Source organism: Varanus komodoensis, unplaced genomic scaffold, assembly GCF_004798865.1.
Source record: "Varanus komodoensis strain SLA01 unplaced genomic scaffold, ASM479886v1 scaffold3, whole genome shotgun sequence".
In the NCBI taxonomy this organism is placed as follows: Eukaryota; Metazoa; Chordata; class Lepidosauria; order Squamata; family Varanidae; genus Varanus; species Varanus komodoensis.
The window spans coordinates 60,008,852-60,026,315 of record NW_025335761.1 but is presented as its reverse complement, the minus strand read 5'-3'; the positions used below and the strand labels follow the sequence as shown (position 1 = coordinate 60,026,315).

The window sequence follows — 17,464 nt, the reverse complement described above, 5'->3', positions numbered from 1 at the left end:
AAGACGCTTGCTCCTGGGGAGGAAAGCTATGGTAAATCTAGACAGCACACTAAAAAGCAGAGACATCACCCTGCCAACAAAAGTGCGTATAGTCAAGGCTATGGTTTTCCCAGTTGCAATGTATGGCTGTGAAAGCTGGACCATAAGGAAGGCTGAGCACCAAAGGATTGAGGCCTTTGAATTGTGGTGCTGGAGGAGACTCCTGCGAGTCCCCTGGACTGCAAGGCGATCAAACTGGTCAGTCCTAGAGGAGATCAACCCTGACTGCTCTTTAGAAGGCCAGATCCTGAAGATGAAACTCAACTCCTTTGACACCTAATGAGAAGGAAGGACTCCCTGGAGAAGAGCCTAATGCTGGGAATGATTGACAGCAAAAGAAGGGGACGGCAGAGGATGAGGTGGCTGGATGGAGTCACTGGGGCAGTTGGTGTGAGCTTAGGTGGACTCCGGGGGATAGTGGAGGACAGGAAGGCCTGAAGGAATATTGTCCATGGGGTTGCGATGGGTCGGACACGACTTCGCGACTAACAGCAACAAAATTCCTGACTTTTGGCCATGTGGCAGGAACGTCCAGGAGCTGAAGTCCAAAACATCTGGAGATCTACTTTCTGCTTATCTATATGGACAAGAATAGGGCTGACAAGTCCTCAGGTCAAGGGTCAGTTTAGGCATGAGCTCATAGGTGATTTGGATGTAGTGTTAACCCAGAGTTTAGTATTACAAGAGTGAGCCATCACAAGTCTTGGGCTTGCATGCTTCCTTCAGTCCTCCGGCACAGCTGTGAGCAGGAGGTTAGAAGTGTTTGCTGCTTTTCTAGATTAACCATGGCTTGTTGTGTCTTTCCAACCCAGGAATATGTTGGTTAAACTTAGTTAAAACATGCTGACTTCAAACCATAGTTTATGAAGCTGGCTTGTTTCAGTTAAGCATAAAATTAGCAACAATTGAGGGTTTGGCCACATGCTAAACTGTGGTTTGCCCTTCCCTTATTTATGATATGTTGATAATAGTGGAAAAATGTTAATCTTCCCTTCCCATCATTTTTCCTTTTGGGTTGTAGACTTTCAGATTTTAAATGGGTAGACAGGGATTGTCTTGTTCTTGGCAGCATGTAAGTCTCTTCAGGAGCAGAGGAGTCAAACAGAACTGTTTTAAATAACAGCAATAATCGTTTTATTCCTTTATGCAGGCTTTGCTGGAAGGATTTGTGTGTGAAGTACTTTGACTATTCTGATGTGATATATAAATGCAAAATTTTAAGGATTGTTGATCTCCAATTCTGATGAGTTGGCTCTTGGGCATTGTTGTAGAAATTTACTTAAGCCCGAATCTAGGTTAACTAAAGGAAAAAGTACATTGCCAGTAGCAGATGCCAGTTCAGAGGTCAGCATGGCACTTTGGCTTAATCTCATGTGCAGTCCCTAGGAATTTAGCACTGAGGGGAGTTTTAAGTTAATCCTAGTTATTCCTTCGAGGCTCTTAGTTTGCACAAGTTCCATATGGAATTAGACTTTTATATCCATGAACTCCTCCCTTTCATTTATCAGACAACTGGGCATTTACTGAATAAATTAATGTTAATTCCATTGTGAAAGCCCCATCTTGAGAACCATTCTGTAGGGTAGTTTATAAAGCCCTGCTGAGAGAAATCGAAAGTAGCTTTCCCTTCTAATTGAAGCTTTCAGGAAATAATTGATTATGAATTGCAATAGGGTAGCAGCGTGAGATTTCTTTGATATTGTTTCTGATAAGTGAAAAATTTTGCCTAATAAGTTCATCAGTAACACAGAGAAGCAGCTGCATTCAGTTAAAGTGAATCTGGCATCAGTAAATCTTATTTTCCACCCCCTCCCTCTCAAAAACATTCTAGCTAACAAACCATTATTTCTATACTGTTAAGCTCCGAGGAAAGAATTTCAAGTTAGGAACAGGAAATGGATTATAGAAGGGCCAGTGAGTGCTTGATGTGATTTTTCAGTCCAGTTTTATAAGGGTTAACATTACCTTCCAGGTACAAAGATCCTAAAATACACTGTGGTCTTAAACATCCTGCTGTATCTTTTCAACAGAGTCAGCATATTTCATTAGCGCCTGTTCCAAAGCTTGAGGAAGTCCTATATAGCTATCAGCCATTGCAAGTGGAAACCTATGGGCCGCCAGTTCCAGAGGCTGAGCTGCTGGGAAAATTTGGGTAAGTTTCTGTTTTAATGTTACTGTCAATGAGATGGTATTCCTTCTGGGAATGCCACCACCTTATTTTTTTCCCCAAAGCAGAGTTTAAAAGAAGGAAAGAAAGGCAAAACAGAAGAACCTTAATGAAATAGTCGACTTCCTGCCCAAACCAATGTTTTGTTTGGGTGGCCAAATGTGGTTTCTGCTTCTCCCCCTCTCTTTCTTTGCTTGTCTGGTCTTTTATGGATCAGTTGAGAATTCGGCTGGATCGCATTAATGTTTTCAAGGTTGCTATTGGCAGTCAAGGAGAAATAGCTGTTCATTTTCAGTTGCACAGTACTAAAAAAATAAGAAAGAACACAGAGGGCTTGATTTGTGCTGCTGCAGCAGCAGGCCAGTAAAAATATCAGAGCTGGTTCTGTGCCATGGGAGTGGTGAGGTTTCCTTCTCTGACCTAAAGCTCAGAGATGGGCTCCATCGACCAGGGGAGTGTCTATTGTCCAAGCGCCATTTAAATGTGTGTGTGGGAGGACTGGCGTATGTAGTGGGCAAATCCCATGCCACCTCTCCCAGGGATCCCACTGGGCTGGTATCCCCATGTAAATGGTATAAAATTGCAAATTATATTAACCAGTGACTGGGTTCCCACATCACTCATGGGTAATTCACCATGGTTGTTTGTTATGTAGTGCAAACTTAAACCACTCCCTGCAGGGTTGCTCATTGTGGGGCAACAAACAGTCCTTACCACGCACTGCTTGTAATGGGTTGTTCAACTCATAATGGGTTGTTGTGTCATCTGAACCCAGAACATCAGTTCCATCGTGGGTTGTGGGGACTAGCTAGTGATTGGCAAAACCCCTGCCCCTCCTGGCAATCTTGAAAGCTGGATGTGCAAGAGACAATGTGGAGTGACCAGTGCTATATCATTACCTTTCTTCACCTGCTAGCCTTTTTTTGGTCCCAGAAAATTCTGCAGCTGTGTGTGTGTGTGTGTGTGTGTGTGTGTGTGTGTGTGTGTGAGAGAGAGAGAGAGAGAGAGAGAGAGAGAGAGAGAGAGAGAGGGAGAGAGGGAGGGAGGGAGGGAGGGAGGTCTGGTATACAAATGAATGCTTAAGCCTGTCTGATATATGTAGTCTTTGCTTGTCAATGACCTTGTAAATTCCAGCTTCCAAAGGAAAATGGAGTAGGTAACAGACTGATGGGAGAAACGCCATATAGGCTAATTTATGCACAGTTGGCAGGTGTCATTTGGCTAGTTTTCAGTTGAAAAGAACAGGGGAAAAACCGGTGATCGAGGTGGCATCAAAAGGGGGTGGTGACGATCTCATCCCCTTAACAATGGAATCCTTCAACTTTTAAGTGTTGAACTGACCATTCGTACTGTCCTTTACCATTTCAGTGCTTCCTAAGTTTCCAGCCACTGCAAAAAGGGAAAATATTAATTTCTCTGCTTTCCAGAGTACTCACTTGTGCAGTTCCTTGACAGTTCTAGAAAATAAGCCCGAGGAGGGAGCTGAATGAGATTAAATGAATGGTGCTTCACTGGGTGGGTGGGTGAAAGCACAGCTGCTACCCCACTGCTCATCCTGTTTGGCCATCTCTAAGATTTTTCTTTTTGAACTGTCACGAATATTTGTACATTTGTTTGGACTGTGGAAATGTGCACATTTCATAACTGGGAAGTAAACGGAGGGGAAATCTGCCACTAATTAACAGCAGGGCAGCACATTGTTGGGGGGGGGGCAGGGTTCATACCTGCAGTAACAGAGCAGTTGATGCAGGTGTGCACATTTTCCTTCCAGTTGCTTCCCAGGTGCTAAATTGCCATCTATTTCCCAATCCCCCAAAATGCACATTTTTCAGAACTGTCAGGGAAAAGCAGTTCATGCTCTGAAAAGGAGTCTTGAGGAGATATTTGTGTGTGCAATTCTTTCTCCCTTCTCTGAAGCAGCCGGATCCTTGGAAGTGTTGAAAAGGTAGGGGGCCCTACGAACTGTCGATTCAGCACTTACATGCCAGAGGATTGTGTTGCTAAGGGGGCGATATTGTCACCACTCCCTTTTGGTCCACTTATGATCACCAGTTTCCCTTCTCCTCAGTTGGCAGCTGGTAACTGTGCACACATTTGCCTGTATCAGTCTTGACTTGTCAATTTCCTTGTATGTTACACGCTGCACTTTGCTCCCTTTAACAACTGAATCTTACAGCACAAGATTATATGTATTGGACAGCCTGAGGTACACACCTGTGAAAGGCTGGTGATGATAAATCTGACAAGCACAGTTGTGCAACTGTTAGGGGCTGAAAAACTGTGCTTACTGGGGGAAAAATATGGCAGCATATGAATAGGGGTAGTGTTTGAAGCAAGGAGGGAGAGACAAGATGGGGGGGGGGGGTTGCAAAGGATTCTGGGATCCTGGCTGGAGTTCTGAGGGAGAAGGAGCAGCAGAACAGGCCACGGTGAGTCCAGTCAGTCAGGTGCACCTTGGGTTGTTCTTTGAGCTCATTTGCAAGGCGGCTTCCCATGTCATGTCAGTGCAGTGGGTGTCCACCTGGGGGCAATATAGAAGATTCCCACGGCTTGAAAAAAGGCAAGGCATTTCTACAGATTCCCATGCGGTGCACTGAGTGCTTGAAGAAACAAAGCAGAAGAATGGATTTTCACATAGGTAGAGAATAAAAAACTGGTGCCGGAACAAAGGTTTATTTGTTTGGGACATTTCTATCCCATCCTATACAGTCGTCTCAGGATGCCAGTACAAAACAGCATGGTGGCAGCATACAAAATATAATATAAATATCCAGTAAAACCAATATTAAAACCACAGTTAATACTTAAATTACAGGGAAAATAAAAAGCTTTTGACCTGGTGCCAAAATGAAAAACACGTCTGTGCCAGGTGCACCTCTCTGGGGAGCAGTTTCTGGAGCCAGGGTGCTACTGCAGAAAAGGCCCTCCTCTAGGTAGCCACTCCCCTGATCTCTTTCAAAGAGGGCTTCTAAAGTTGTCTCAGACATATGGTGACCCTATAGAAAGTGACCATGGTCTGAAGTGACCATGACAGCCCTGCTCCGTCCTTCTAAGTTCAAGGCTGTGGTTTCCTCAATGGGATCCATCCATCTCATGGTCCATAATAATTACTAGATAAATAATACAGATTCAGTCTTGTGTGAGACACAGCCTTCCAATCCTGCTTCTTCTGTCTTTGAGATGCACTGGTTTTAAGGGGATAGTTCAAATGGATCAATAATGTTCTTAAAATCACTAAATTGAGATTAACTGATGCTAACGTGATCTGGGGTTACACTAGGTTTCCTGAAGGTCCATTCCAAAAGCTTAATTGAGGAGCCTGTTCAATGTTGGGTTTCTTACCCAGTTTATTGTCCTGTGTTTTTTCTCCCCGTTATCTGCTGTATTGAGTTATCCGAGGCAAATATTAATTAGATTTCCCAACCCTGACACAGCCTGATCTAGCAAACACCACCTGTTAGTGGAACAGCTGCTTGGGCCTCCAAAGCCCTGGGATTTCTGATGACAAATTAAAATGTGTGGCAGGAAATAGGCCCCTCATTCCATACCAGGGACCTCTTGGTTCTTGACATTTCAGGTTTTCTGCTAGAGTTTGAGAACTCGATTTCAGCAATGTGTGTGAGACAAAGTGTCTTGTGTGTAATGCGTTTCAGCCCAAGACCAAAGTTCATTTGATTCTGTTTCCCGTTTCTTAAATGTTCCTGCTCTTATTTAAAAACCATGCCTTTCATAAATATATATATTTTAAAGTAACACATGGTGTTGATGTCTAGCTGCATTTAATCAATTTATTGCTTCACTTAATAGATTTTTTAAAGTGCCCGTCATTAATTGAGCAGCGATTCTTAAAATTGATTTAAATGAATATTTTAGTACATATTTTAAAATCTTTTAAAACCATATTTAATGTGAAAAATGCAGCAATTCTTACTACACATGTTAGCAGCATTTTAAATCCATATTTTAATATGAAAACTGTCTGTGGCAAGCCCCGTCTTAAAAAGAGGCATTCACATACCAGAGGGAATGCTTCTTGAGTTAAAATTTCATTATTATTGTCGCTGATATTATTACTGCATGGCATTTACATCCTGCCTTTCTTTGTCTTGTAAGAAACCCAAGGTGGCTTACGAAGTTCTTTTCCTGTCCATTTTATTCTTAACACAACAGCCCTGTGAGGCAGATTGTGTTGGAGGAAATCAATAGCCCCAGGTCACCCTGTGGGCCTCATGGCTGAGTGGGACCAGAACCCAGATCTCCTGAGTTCCGGTCAAGCACTCTTAACCTCATATTTCTTGTTAATCATGTTAAAAGGCAACAGAGGTGGTAAGCACCATCTCGGGAATTCCTTATAATACCTTCCCCAAACGTCCCCATCAGATGAATTGAGCCAGCATCCCCCTGTCATCCCAGCCAGCATGGGCATTGTCTGGGGATGATGGGTACTAGGTTGAGAAACTTAACTTACAGTGACCACAAGATGGGCCGCCGCCACCACCATCATGATCCTCCCCTTTGCTTCCTGTTTCATACATCGAGCACCTTCTCCTTGGTCTGTTGGAAGGATGTCAGAGAAATCCCCAGAGAGTTCAAATGAGTTGGGTTTCTATGCATCCCACTTCTGTGCAGATTCTCCAGTAGACCATTTTTTCAAGGGGAACAGTTTTTCTGGACTTTGGCCTAGCTGTCTGCTTGTGGGGCATGCCTGCAGTAAAGTGCATTTGCAAACCGGCACTATATTTTCATATGTATCTTTTAAAAAAATCCAATTCTGTTAGAGTGGGCAGCAGTGGGGGAAAAGGAGCCCGTGAAGCACCAGCGGAATGGATTGGACAAGATGCGGGCATCCCTTCTCTGGTATAATGTATGTGCAGCAGCATCGAGGGAAGAGGGAGGTCTGTGGGGACGTGGCGGGAGAAGCAACTGTGGCAGGTCTTAGGAAAGGAACTGCCTCTGCTTGCTTGTTGAGGTTGGCAACCCAACTGGTATTGAGCAAACAGACAGAAATCTGAAATAAGTTTTCAGGTCTGCCCATCTATAGCTGCTTCTGTGAGTTTAGTTTAGTTTAGTTTAGTTTAAAATAAATATATCAGTACAAGGACTTGCTGGCTATGCAGTTGGGCACACTGTGCATTATAAACTTATCATTCCCTATATTTTAAAAGATGCTTTCAATGGTGTGCAGGGGGATTCTTTTTCGAGGGGGAGACAAGTTCGGGTCTGAGAGGCCCACAGGTTGCCTTCCAGGCCCCCTTCCGTTTCACCGGCCCCTGCCTTGCTACGGAGGCTTCACTGGGTGGCATCGGTTTTTCCGAACTCCCATAATTTTGGAGGAAATTCAGTCAATTAAAATGTCGGTCACCGCAGTGCCAGTGGTCCTTTTCAGGGCCTTGGTGCTGCCAGCCCCTGGACCTGCGCTCTCCGGTCTGGTCCTGGTGGTGCCAGTGGGGGAAGGCAGGTCACACTTAGCTTATGTGCAGTCCTAGGGCTGAGGGGCTCGTGAACCAGGCCCAGTGGTCCTGGTCCGACACTCTAACCCAGGACAGGCTACTGGCAATGCCCATCCCTCGGCGGGGTGGCCAGCAGGCCCAGATCAGGAGAATTCAAGACCGGCTCCGTCACCCAGGGGCACGTACTAAATGCGTGGCATGCCTCTCCCTGGCCATCTGACGGGAGTTCCTCCACGACAGGTGGGCTGCTTTTGCTGAGCAAGCTCCGGCAAGGGTGCTGTGAATGATAATAGAGAGGCTGGTGTATTTTTGAAGGACTCATCTCAGAGAATGCCCTGGAAGTAATAAACCATGTCTTGAAAATCAATAGAAAAAGCTACCCGAAGTAAATGCTCAAAAAGCTGCTGGACAAAAGTAGTACACTTGCATTGCCAGCAAAAAAGGGACAGGTGGGTGGGGGGGGTCCTTTGCTCCTGAGAGTTGGAGCAGCTGAAGTCTGCACATTGCTTTGGGAAATTGTCTGGTAAGCAATAAATTGTAATCAGGTTGCAATATTATTTTAGGGACAGGAGTTTTGCTGTAGCCTATGACTCACAGCATTCAGGGTGGGGGTGGGGGTGGGGGAGAGGGAGGAAAGCACAAAAAACTGGAAGACAACGTCTTTGTGGTCTAACGCAGGAGTGGTTGTTGACCTGAGTTCCAACAGGTTCTGGGGTGCTGGTTTCCCCGGCGTGTCTACTGCGACACGTCTTAGGTTTGATGCAGCAGAGTGTTGAATGCACGCTCAGGTGCACTTTCGTTCGTGCAAAAGCGATAGCAAAGCCCAAGAGGCTGGCGTGCTGTGAGTGTGTGCCCAAGCCTCACAGGCCTACTCGACTGTTTCAGCAGAACAGTCCCCCCGAGCAGAGTTCATAGACCTGAAATTAAAGAGTTCTGAGGCCAGGAATTGGTTTTAAGTCCAGAAGAGAATGGAGCTCTCAGTCCTTCCCGGCAGAAACCCGCTCCCGGTAACTGCAGGCTTTCCTTTCTTTTCAGCTATATAATGTCAGTGGGGAAGTCACTTTGTTGCTGCTCTTATTAAATACTTGGAAGTTGTAAATCTCCTGTGAATTGGTCAGATCTACCAGTAGATCCAGGTGCAGCCCTGCCTTGGAATATGGGGCAGAATCTTTTCTAACACAAGGAGGTATTTTTGTGGCAAATACACAGAGATCCCTTAGCAGAAGCATGATTCTGAAGGGGTTCCCCTTCTGAATCTAAAACTGATAGGAATCTGAAAATCGGTGTTCTGTAAATATGCCAAAGGCCAAAGTGAATAAAAGCGAGGAGCCATCTGGTACCTAAAAGACAGTAAATTTGGCTGTGGGTGTGTGTCCCTGAGGAGGGCATTTCAAACTGGAACTTCATCATGAAGCATTTTCGTGGAGCTGGTAATTTGGAGAAGGGTGTTGAAAGTGTTCGTTTTCCTTGGGTTTGTTTTTTGTATTTCTGTACTGCCCAATAGCTGAAGCCCCCTGGTAACTTGTGTGTGCCAGTTGCAGGGTAAGCTAAACTGGTGTTGGAGTTGAGTAAGCACCATCCTTTAGAGGACCAGATCCTGAAGATGAAACTCAAATACTTTGGCCACCTAGTGAGAAGGAAGGACTCCCTGGAGAAGAGTCTAATGCTGGGAACAATAGATGGCAAAAGAAGGAGGGGACGGCAGAGGATGAGGTGGCTGGATGGAGTCACTGGGGCAGTCAGCGTGAGCTTAAGTGGACTCCAGGGGATGGTGGAGGACAGGAAGGCCTGGAGGAATGTTGTCCATGGGGTCACGATGGGACGGACATGACTTCGCGACTTACAACAAGCACCATCCTAAGCAATCCATGTCCTGCATTCAACCACCTTTGAAATAGTCTTTTGAGTCATCTGGGGAGTGGAATCATGTCCACTGCTTATGCGGTTGGTCTCCCCCCAAGAAGGTTTGCTACAAGGCTCACCTCAAATGAATACATTGAATGCAATTTCTAAATGCATGTATGTTTGTCTAGACTGACACATGAGTCTCAGTCTATGCATTGTTTAGACCTAAGATCAATCAGATCTGACCTACAGGCATAAGCCTCTGTGGCAAAAACTTAGAATAAGTTAGACTGTGTAGCTGCAAAACTAAGTCGAAGAGTCGGAGGAACATGCAGTCTTTGAGTTGCACCTCACCTCATTTGTATTCCAGCAGGCAGGCACCTTTTTTGGAATTTGGAATCAGGAATAGTGTGTTAGTCTAAAAATGCACAATTTTTCCCAATGTAAAAAATACACATTTTAAAATGCACATTTAAGTCAGGGAAAATGAACATTTCCCTCCATAGGCTAAAATGTGAACATGAGAATTTGGGGAGGGGTGTGTGCTTATGTGCAAATGAATATTTTCAGAAGCGGGCATTTGTATGAGTGTTCATTTTCAAACTTGAATGCAAGTCTGGGAAAGTTCCCAAGGATTGTGTTCCTGCTAGCATTTGTCCTTGGGGTTCTGAACCGGACATGCTTGCATGATTTCTGAACAAAGTTTTCATCAAGGTGAGCGTGATACTGTCTTGCCTCCACACGTGTAGGGTTTACATGCAATGAGATACATGAATGGGACAACGGTATTGCTGGAAGAAATCTTCAGTCACTTTCTTGTTGTCCCTCACACTGAAAAGTAAAAATAAGAATTTTTTGAATAGAACTGTTTAAAAAACCTGAACTATAGCTGCATCAGTCTCTTCTGCTGGGGGAGAAAAATAATGATTAAATTATCCATGCAACTCTCAAGTGGCACATCTCTCTCTGGCACTGCCAATTACATTAATTTGCTCCAGGCAAGACGGAAACACAAGTTACTGTTTTGCCAATGAGAGCTGAGTTTTCCCAGTGCTAAGTGCTGATTGAGATTCCCAAGACTTCCCTGTTGGCAGTTGAGATTTTCCTACACTAGCAGTGTAAGGAGATGCATATTCCCCGCTGAGCAACCAGCTTGTACTGCTTTGAAATCCCAAGTTTGGGTTTGATTTTTCCGTTGACATATTCATTTTGGATTTATTCGATATGCTTCACATTTTATAGCGTGAATTCCCAACCAAACTAGTGCTTCGGCTGTTGCACAGCTCTGTATTTGCATTTTCCTGAAGCATCTCTATGGTAGCCTTCCAGGGAATTAAATAAAATAATTGTAGGTTAATAAAAAGGACAGAACAAGACAAAATGAGAGAGGGAGAGAAAGAGATGATCATCAACATAAAACAATCAAGTAGAGCAATGCCAGTATCCAATGAAGAGAGAATTTCTATTGCACAGAGAAAACTCTGCAGAAAAACATGGTTTTGTTCCTGCTTCAGAATGACGTCAGAGAAGGAACCAACTGGTTTTCTTATGACATAGAATTCCAGCGCCTGGCAAACACAAAGGGAGACGTCCTGTCTCTTGGTCTGACCAACCACACTTCCATCAGTTGGTAAAAATAGAACAGGATCCCCCTCTCCACAAAAGACTCTGTGGTCAGGTGGGATCATGTTTAAAAACACGTGGTCTTTTAAATATCCTGCTCCCAACATTCCAGCTGTATATAGGTGAGCTCTTTGAATTTTGGTTTGTGACATGGCCGGTGTGATGGCTCCCCAGCTGCACCAGGTGAGACCCTCACTGCCACTTCCTGTACCTGATCCCCTTTCAAAGGCAGAATTTGATGCGCTAATCGAAGCTCGTGTGCGACTGTGGCTGTTGGTTGCATTAGGTCTCTCTCTGTGCTGGATATTTAACTGCCTGCTGCAATTTCTTCTGTACTTGGATGTTTTAATTATATTTGTGGTTTTATGGAAAGCTGCTCTGAGAACCAAGGCTGAAAAGTATCCAACAATAATAGAAATGAATAAACAACTAAAGCATTATCCACAATGGCCGGATCAGTTCTCTTCATGAGAGGATGAGCTGCTGCATTAGCATAAGTAGACTGTCCAGACATTGCCTGGGTAGCCGGAAGCAAATCAGGCTCAAAGAGCACTCTGGATTGCTACGAGTGGGGGAAAAGCCACTCTGGGCCCAGCTGAGACACATCCCCTGAAGTGAGTAAGCAAAGACAGCCCTACGGGGGTCTTGCCCCAGTGTCCTGCCTCTGCTCCTGCCGCTGGTCACGCACACCTCGCCCCTGCCCTGCCACTGCAGGTCCGCTTTTCTTGGTAGGCTGGGAGCTCTTCTCCAAAGCAGGATGCTGGCAGAGGCTGAGTTGGACATGTCTCTCTCAGTCCACTGCCTGAGCCAAAAGTCTTACTGAGATTTGTGCTAGGGCCATTCCTGAACCAAAAGGAGAATTTGGGACATGTGTTTTTCTTGAATATGGAACAGTTTGAGATGCTACACCTGTTGAAGCCCTCCCTCCCCTCGAGACCTAGAGCCTTCTCTTATCTTGAATCTGGAAACCGCACCAATCCAACTAATTGGGCTCCACCACACTGAAGGTTTCTTGCGCATGCTTAGGGGGAAAAAGGAAGGGAAGCTTTGCTCTGCTGCTTTGAGTGACTCCCCCATGTCCTTCTGAAGCTCATACAAAGCATTACATGTGACATAGAGGTTGGAGAGATACGAAATTTAGAAAGTGGTTCAGCTAGGGGCCCTGTATGCTTTTACTGCAGCACAGATGTATATAGTCATGAATCCTGACATGGACCCAGAAAGCTTTTCTGCTTACACACAGGAGTTTGCGATCCCCTTGCTCCCTGTGTCTAGGTGCAAGAGCCGTGGGAGGTTTGGGTGGCCTGGGTCATGCAGCCTGGGGGAATAGCACTGTGTGTTTGTGAGTATGTACTTGCACACCTTTGAACTGGCAGCTCTCCATGTACAAGAGCAAGTTCTTTCCATTAATTATTGAATGCTTGGGGAGTGGTATCTAAGTCAGTTTTGGAAGCACTTTTCTGAAGGCTTTTTTGGTCTCTTTGCCTCTTTTTTGGAAATCAGGATCCTGCTTTCATGTGTTCCAATATTTGAATCTCTTAGGAGATCCACCACCACCTTCACCACATTTATACCTGATTTTTCTTCCTCTTGCAAGGAACTCAAGGCGGCTTTCAAGGTTCTCCTTCTCTTCATTTTATACTCACAATGATTACCCTGCGAGGTTGGGCTGAGAGCCCATGGCTGCCCAGACTCACCCAGTTTGCTCCATGGCCAGGTGGAGACTAGAACCCAGATTTCCGAAGTCCCAGCTCACCGCTCTTCACCACTACATCACACTGCCTCTCCTATTTGTATATTCACACGTCTAGCAGGAATAGCTGGGACATCTGCAGTGATCGAGATGCTGTAGTTGTGAACTTCCTGACTTAGCAGGGAGTTGAAATAGATGAGCCGGCTGGAGCCAGGGGTCAGACTAGATGGTCCGGGAGGCCTCTTCTGACTTGCTCAGTTTCTATGTTTCTTCCTCTGATTTCCTTATATCTCTGTGATCCTATTTGACATACTATGCAGAATAGTTTCCTTATATTAAGGATGTGATGGCTCAAAGAAAAAGATTTTCCCAAGTTTTTCCAAATAAAAAATGGGGGGAGGGATCCTGCCCCTCCCCGAAAAAAAATCTGGGTTTTTTCTTGGCCTCCTTATCTCTAATAATAACAGAGGTGCTTTACTGGATATAAAACATGGAATCTGCTGGCAGATTGCTTGACTTGCAGTGGATCAGCAAGGGGTTCAGACTCCTGCTGTTTAATGATAGCAACAGTAGAAGAAATCTGTTCTGTGCCCACGATCCAATGTCAGACTGTTTAGAATCCCTGAGCAGAATGAACTCAGATGCAGATTTGTATATATTGATGCAAATTACCCCAGAGTGTGTGTGTCTCCTATGGGCTACTAGATAATTAACTTTACTTGCTTGTCCATCTTATTGCCTTAGCTTTAACCTTGCTCTGCCTGGGTTTTCAGTAAAACAAAAACAACCTCCCAACCTCCTCCCCAAACCACCCCCACACGTTCTGCAAGTCTGATGTTTGCCTCTTACATATGATAGCTTATAAAGATGCCATACGCTTCCTTTTGGGATCAAGGAAGTACATCCTTGCTGTACTCCAAGGCATCAGGAACTGGCAGGGCCAAAGGACAGAAAGAGGATCAGTTTGGTGTTGTTCCTCCTTTAAGGTTGCTTCTGGAAAGGACCTGGGCTCAGAATCGGACTGTCTGGGATGTGGAAGGACTTCTGCTGCTAAGTCAGAGGAGCTCGCATTCCCTTGCCAAGCCTTACGCTGCAGCTTGGGGAACTTTGCGGCTCGTTGCTGAGGCCTTGAGTGGGAGAGGCAACACAGCTGTCTCATGGCTGTCCTTTCAATTGCAGGACATTGAAAGTGCCCTGCAATTTACTTGCGGCTTTTTGCTACTTGCTGTGCTTCAGTGCCTTGGGATGCAGCACTTGTTCCACTGTATGCTTGACATGGGCTCTGGGTCTTAAGATCATGCTACACCACGTGGCTTGTTATTAACTTATTAATTAATTACATTTATACCCCTTGGTTTTTCCTTCCAAGGAACTTCAGGTGGCTTACATAATGCTCCTCCTCCTCCTCCCAATCTTATCCTCACAACAACCCTGTGAGGTAGGTTGGGCCAAGAGCCTGTGATTGGCCCAGAGTCACCCAGGGAGCTCTGGACGAGAGCCCAGATCACCTGGGCTGCAGCCCCACACTCTTAGCCACTACTCTGCACTGGCTGTCTATACTCCCTGCCTCAACATGCCCCATTCTGAGAACCGCCTTCCCCAACCGGGTGCTCTTGGGATGGGTGGGACTACAACATCCCTCATGGATTCCTAGAATCATAGAATAGTAGAGCTGGCAGGGTCCAAGAAGGCCATCAGGTCCAGCCCCCTGCTGTTGCAGGACACCAAGTTGCACCCTCCCACTCAGGGGGCTGCCCTGTTTCTTTTGGGATGGGAGAGCCCACCACCTCTCTAGACAGCTGGTTCCACTGTGGTGTTCATTTCATTTTGTTTCCTTCCTTACATTTCTACACTGCCCCACAGCAATAGCTTTATGAAGATTAAATATAAATGAAGAAAAGAAAATATAGGCAAGCACAAGATGCAGCAGAAAGAGAAGGAGTTTCTCATATATCTAAAACTAATTTTAAACCATCAAGAGCAAGAAGAATGGAAGACCTGATCAAAAACCTCATTGCATGCTGCGTAAAACCTGAAGAGATGACAATTTTGGTACCAGGTGGGCCTCCGTGGGGAGATCATTCTGCAATCGGGTAGCTGCCACCAAGAAGGCCCTTCCCCTTGTTGCCACTTTCCAGGCTCTTTCAGAGCAGGCACCTGATGGAGTACCTTGGGTGACAGATGTAGGATACGGGTAGGGAGAGGCCCCGCATCAGCTTCTGCAGCCCCAGCCCACATAAGGCTTTATAGCTCAAAAGCAGCACCTTGAATCAAGCTTGGAGACATGCAAGCAGGCAGTGCAAGCAGGCCAGAATTGGTGTTATATGTTCAGACTTTCTGGTCCCTCTTGATGGAAAGCATAGCTTCCTCGTGGGTTTTCCCATGCAAGGCCCATAGTCGTCGTGCTGCGGGCAGTGGGGGATGCTGCCTTTTCCCAAAGCATGTGGTTCAGCTGGCTGGCTGGCTGGCTTGAAGAAACAAGAGCTATCTGACCAGCAGGTACATCTCTTGTTGCCTTTATGCCAAACGCATAGTGGATTGTATCTGAATTCGGAGAATGCACTGGTGTAGCGGAACTGGAAAGATAGCCCTGTTGTCATTTTCCAGCACAAGCGACTGGGCAAATGACTTTTGATGTCTTCTGACTTTGGAACCACGCTTTAACATACTGCAGAATTGGCACCTGGTCAGCCATGGCCCATAGGCTCCAGAGCCTGGACTGATGATGTGTAGAGGAACACAGGCCAGGACAGGAAATCCACTTAGATATTACTCAAATGATTAGATTGTATCTGGATCAACTTGTGCACCCTCCCTTGCCTAATTATCCCATATACCAAGAAGACGGCCTCTTCCTCTCCATGCCCCTTCTTATCCACCTTACAAATATGCAGTTTCTGTATGAAAAGTGCTAGAAAATATGAATATCAGTAAAACACAACCAACCCCAGTCTGGTTACACTGATCTATGTGCAAAAGGCGCATGTGCGGCGCATGCAGTCACATCACGGTACTTATCTAGGTCCCGCCCGATGGACTGGATGTGCCTTCTGAAGCAGAAGGACGCTCATTGTTGCAAACGTCCAGCTGAGCATCGCAAGAACTGGATCAGGACCGTTAATTTCTAGGAGTGGGTTTATTTTGCTTCTAAATGAATATGTTTGGAATGCCACAGACTCAGTGGTGTGGTGGTTTGGAGCTATTTATATATAAAAAATAATGAGGGAAGCAGATAGATCTGGCTGTCCAACTGAATCAAAAACCAAGGAGAGGAACGTGGCCTCCTGCAGGAAGCCAGAAATCTCACTGTTTAGCAAAGTTGGACATTTTGGCAAAACCTCTTCAAACGGCACCCTGTAGTATATGGAGGTGGACTTTTCAGTTTTTCGGGGGGTTTTTGCAAGACACGCTTCTGTCAAGGTCGTTAGCAGAATATGTTAGGAGCGGACTGCTTATGAAACAGAATTTCTAACTTCCTGTCCACCCACCTGCGGGTCTAGTGTGGGTTCTGTAGCAGTTAACAGTCTCAAGAGGATTATAAAAACCAAAGAATATGGAAAATATATAAAGGAACAAAAAAGGAAGCCTACATTTGACTGTGCAGCTACTTTTATTCCAAGTTGGCTGCAGCCGTGCACGTTACCACTAAATTAACCTCAAAAGCCTGGACTTGACAGCAGAATGTCCGTAGTAATTGTTTTTGTTGGCATTTGGCTTCAGAATTAACTCATTGGTAGAACACAAGCCTGTGTGCTCTGAATGCTTGCTCAGTAGTGTGTGTGTGTGTGTGTGTGTGTGTGTGTGTGTGTGTGTGTGTCTTTTTTCCCCTTGATTTTTAAAAATGCAATCATGGAAAAAAATGTTTCTGCTCTGAGCAGTTGTCAAACAAGCTTCTTTCATTGACAATCAGACGCAGGGCAGCTGAAGGGGGTTGTTTAGTCTAGAGTAAATACTCCAGAGATTACAAGGTCACGCTAGGAAATGTAATTATACCATTTTATTCTAGAATCGTCTCTGGGTTTTGTGTGTGTGTGTTTTGTGGTGTCCGGGTAGTAGGGCCTACACATGCGAAATGGTTGTGCTTGTTAAAATGAAATGCATACTGTCTGTTTGGCCAGAAGTGTAAGAAATTCTGGGCCGGAATGCAGTGAAGCTACAGAACGTTGGGTAAAATTGTGCTGATGCAGTTTCGCCGTGGTCGTATTTGCACATCATGCTTAACCCACAGAGGCAGTAGGCCATGTGCCATGTGATCGGGCCCCCTCTGTTTTGCTGCCCCCCCGCCCCCCCGCCCATTAGTCCTCCTGCACCATCCCAGGGGCCATCACAGGAAGACCAAAACCACAACTCATTTTCAGATCACTGCCCCTTTTTTCTCTTTCCCTCTTGTTTTTTAAATGGATTTTGCAAAAGCTGGCTTGACTGCCACTTTCACAACCCTATTTTGATAGCCACTGACAGTATCAAAGAGGAAGAGGAAGATCAAGATCTCTTCTTGCTGATGCCAGATTGTAGGATATGGAATAATCAAGTCAAGTTGCAACAACCCAGATTCAGGCTGGACATCAGGAAAAGCTTCTTGACTGTCAGAGCAATACGGTAGTGGAACCTGGAGAGGTGGAGGGCTCTCCCACACGGGAGACATTC

General features: G+C 45.4%; 1 protein-coding gene across 2 annotated transcripts in view; it reads left to right on the top strand.

Moving 5' to 3' along the window:
- The window catches only part of MNAT1 (MNAT1 component of CDK activating kinase), a 154,227-nt gene that overhangs the window by 102,249 nt on the left and 34,514 nt on the right, over positions 1-17,464 (top strand). The window contains exon 7 of one of the 2 annotated variants that reach the window (XM_044436429.1): positions 2,070-2,191. The exons of the other annotated variant lie outside the window; for it this stretch is intronic. Coding sequence (XP_044292364.1) covers positions 2,070-2,191 — 122 coding nt within the window. The remainder of the gene's footprint in view (positions 1-2,069; positions 2,192-17,464) is intronic. 2 annotated transcript variants of the gene reach the window in all.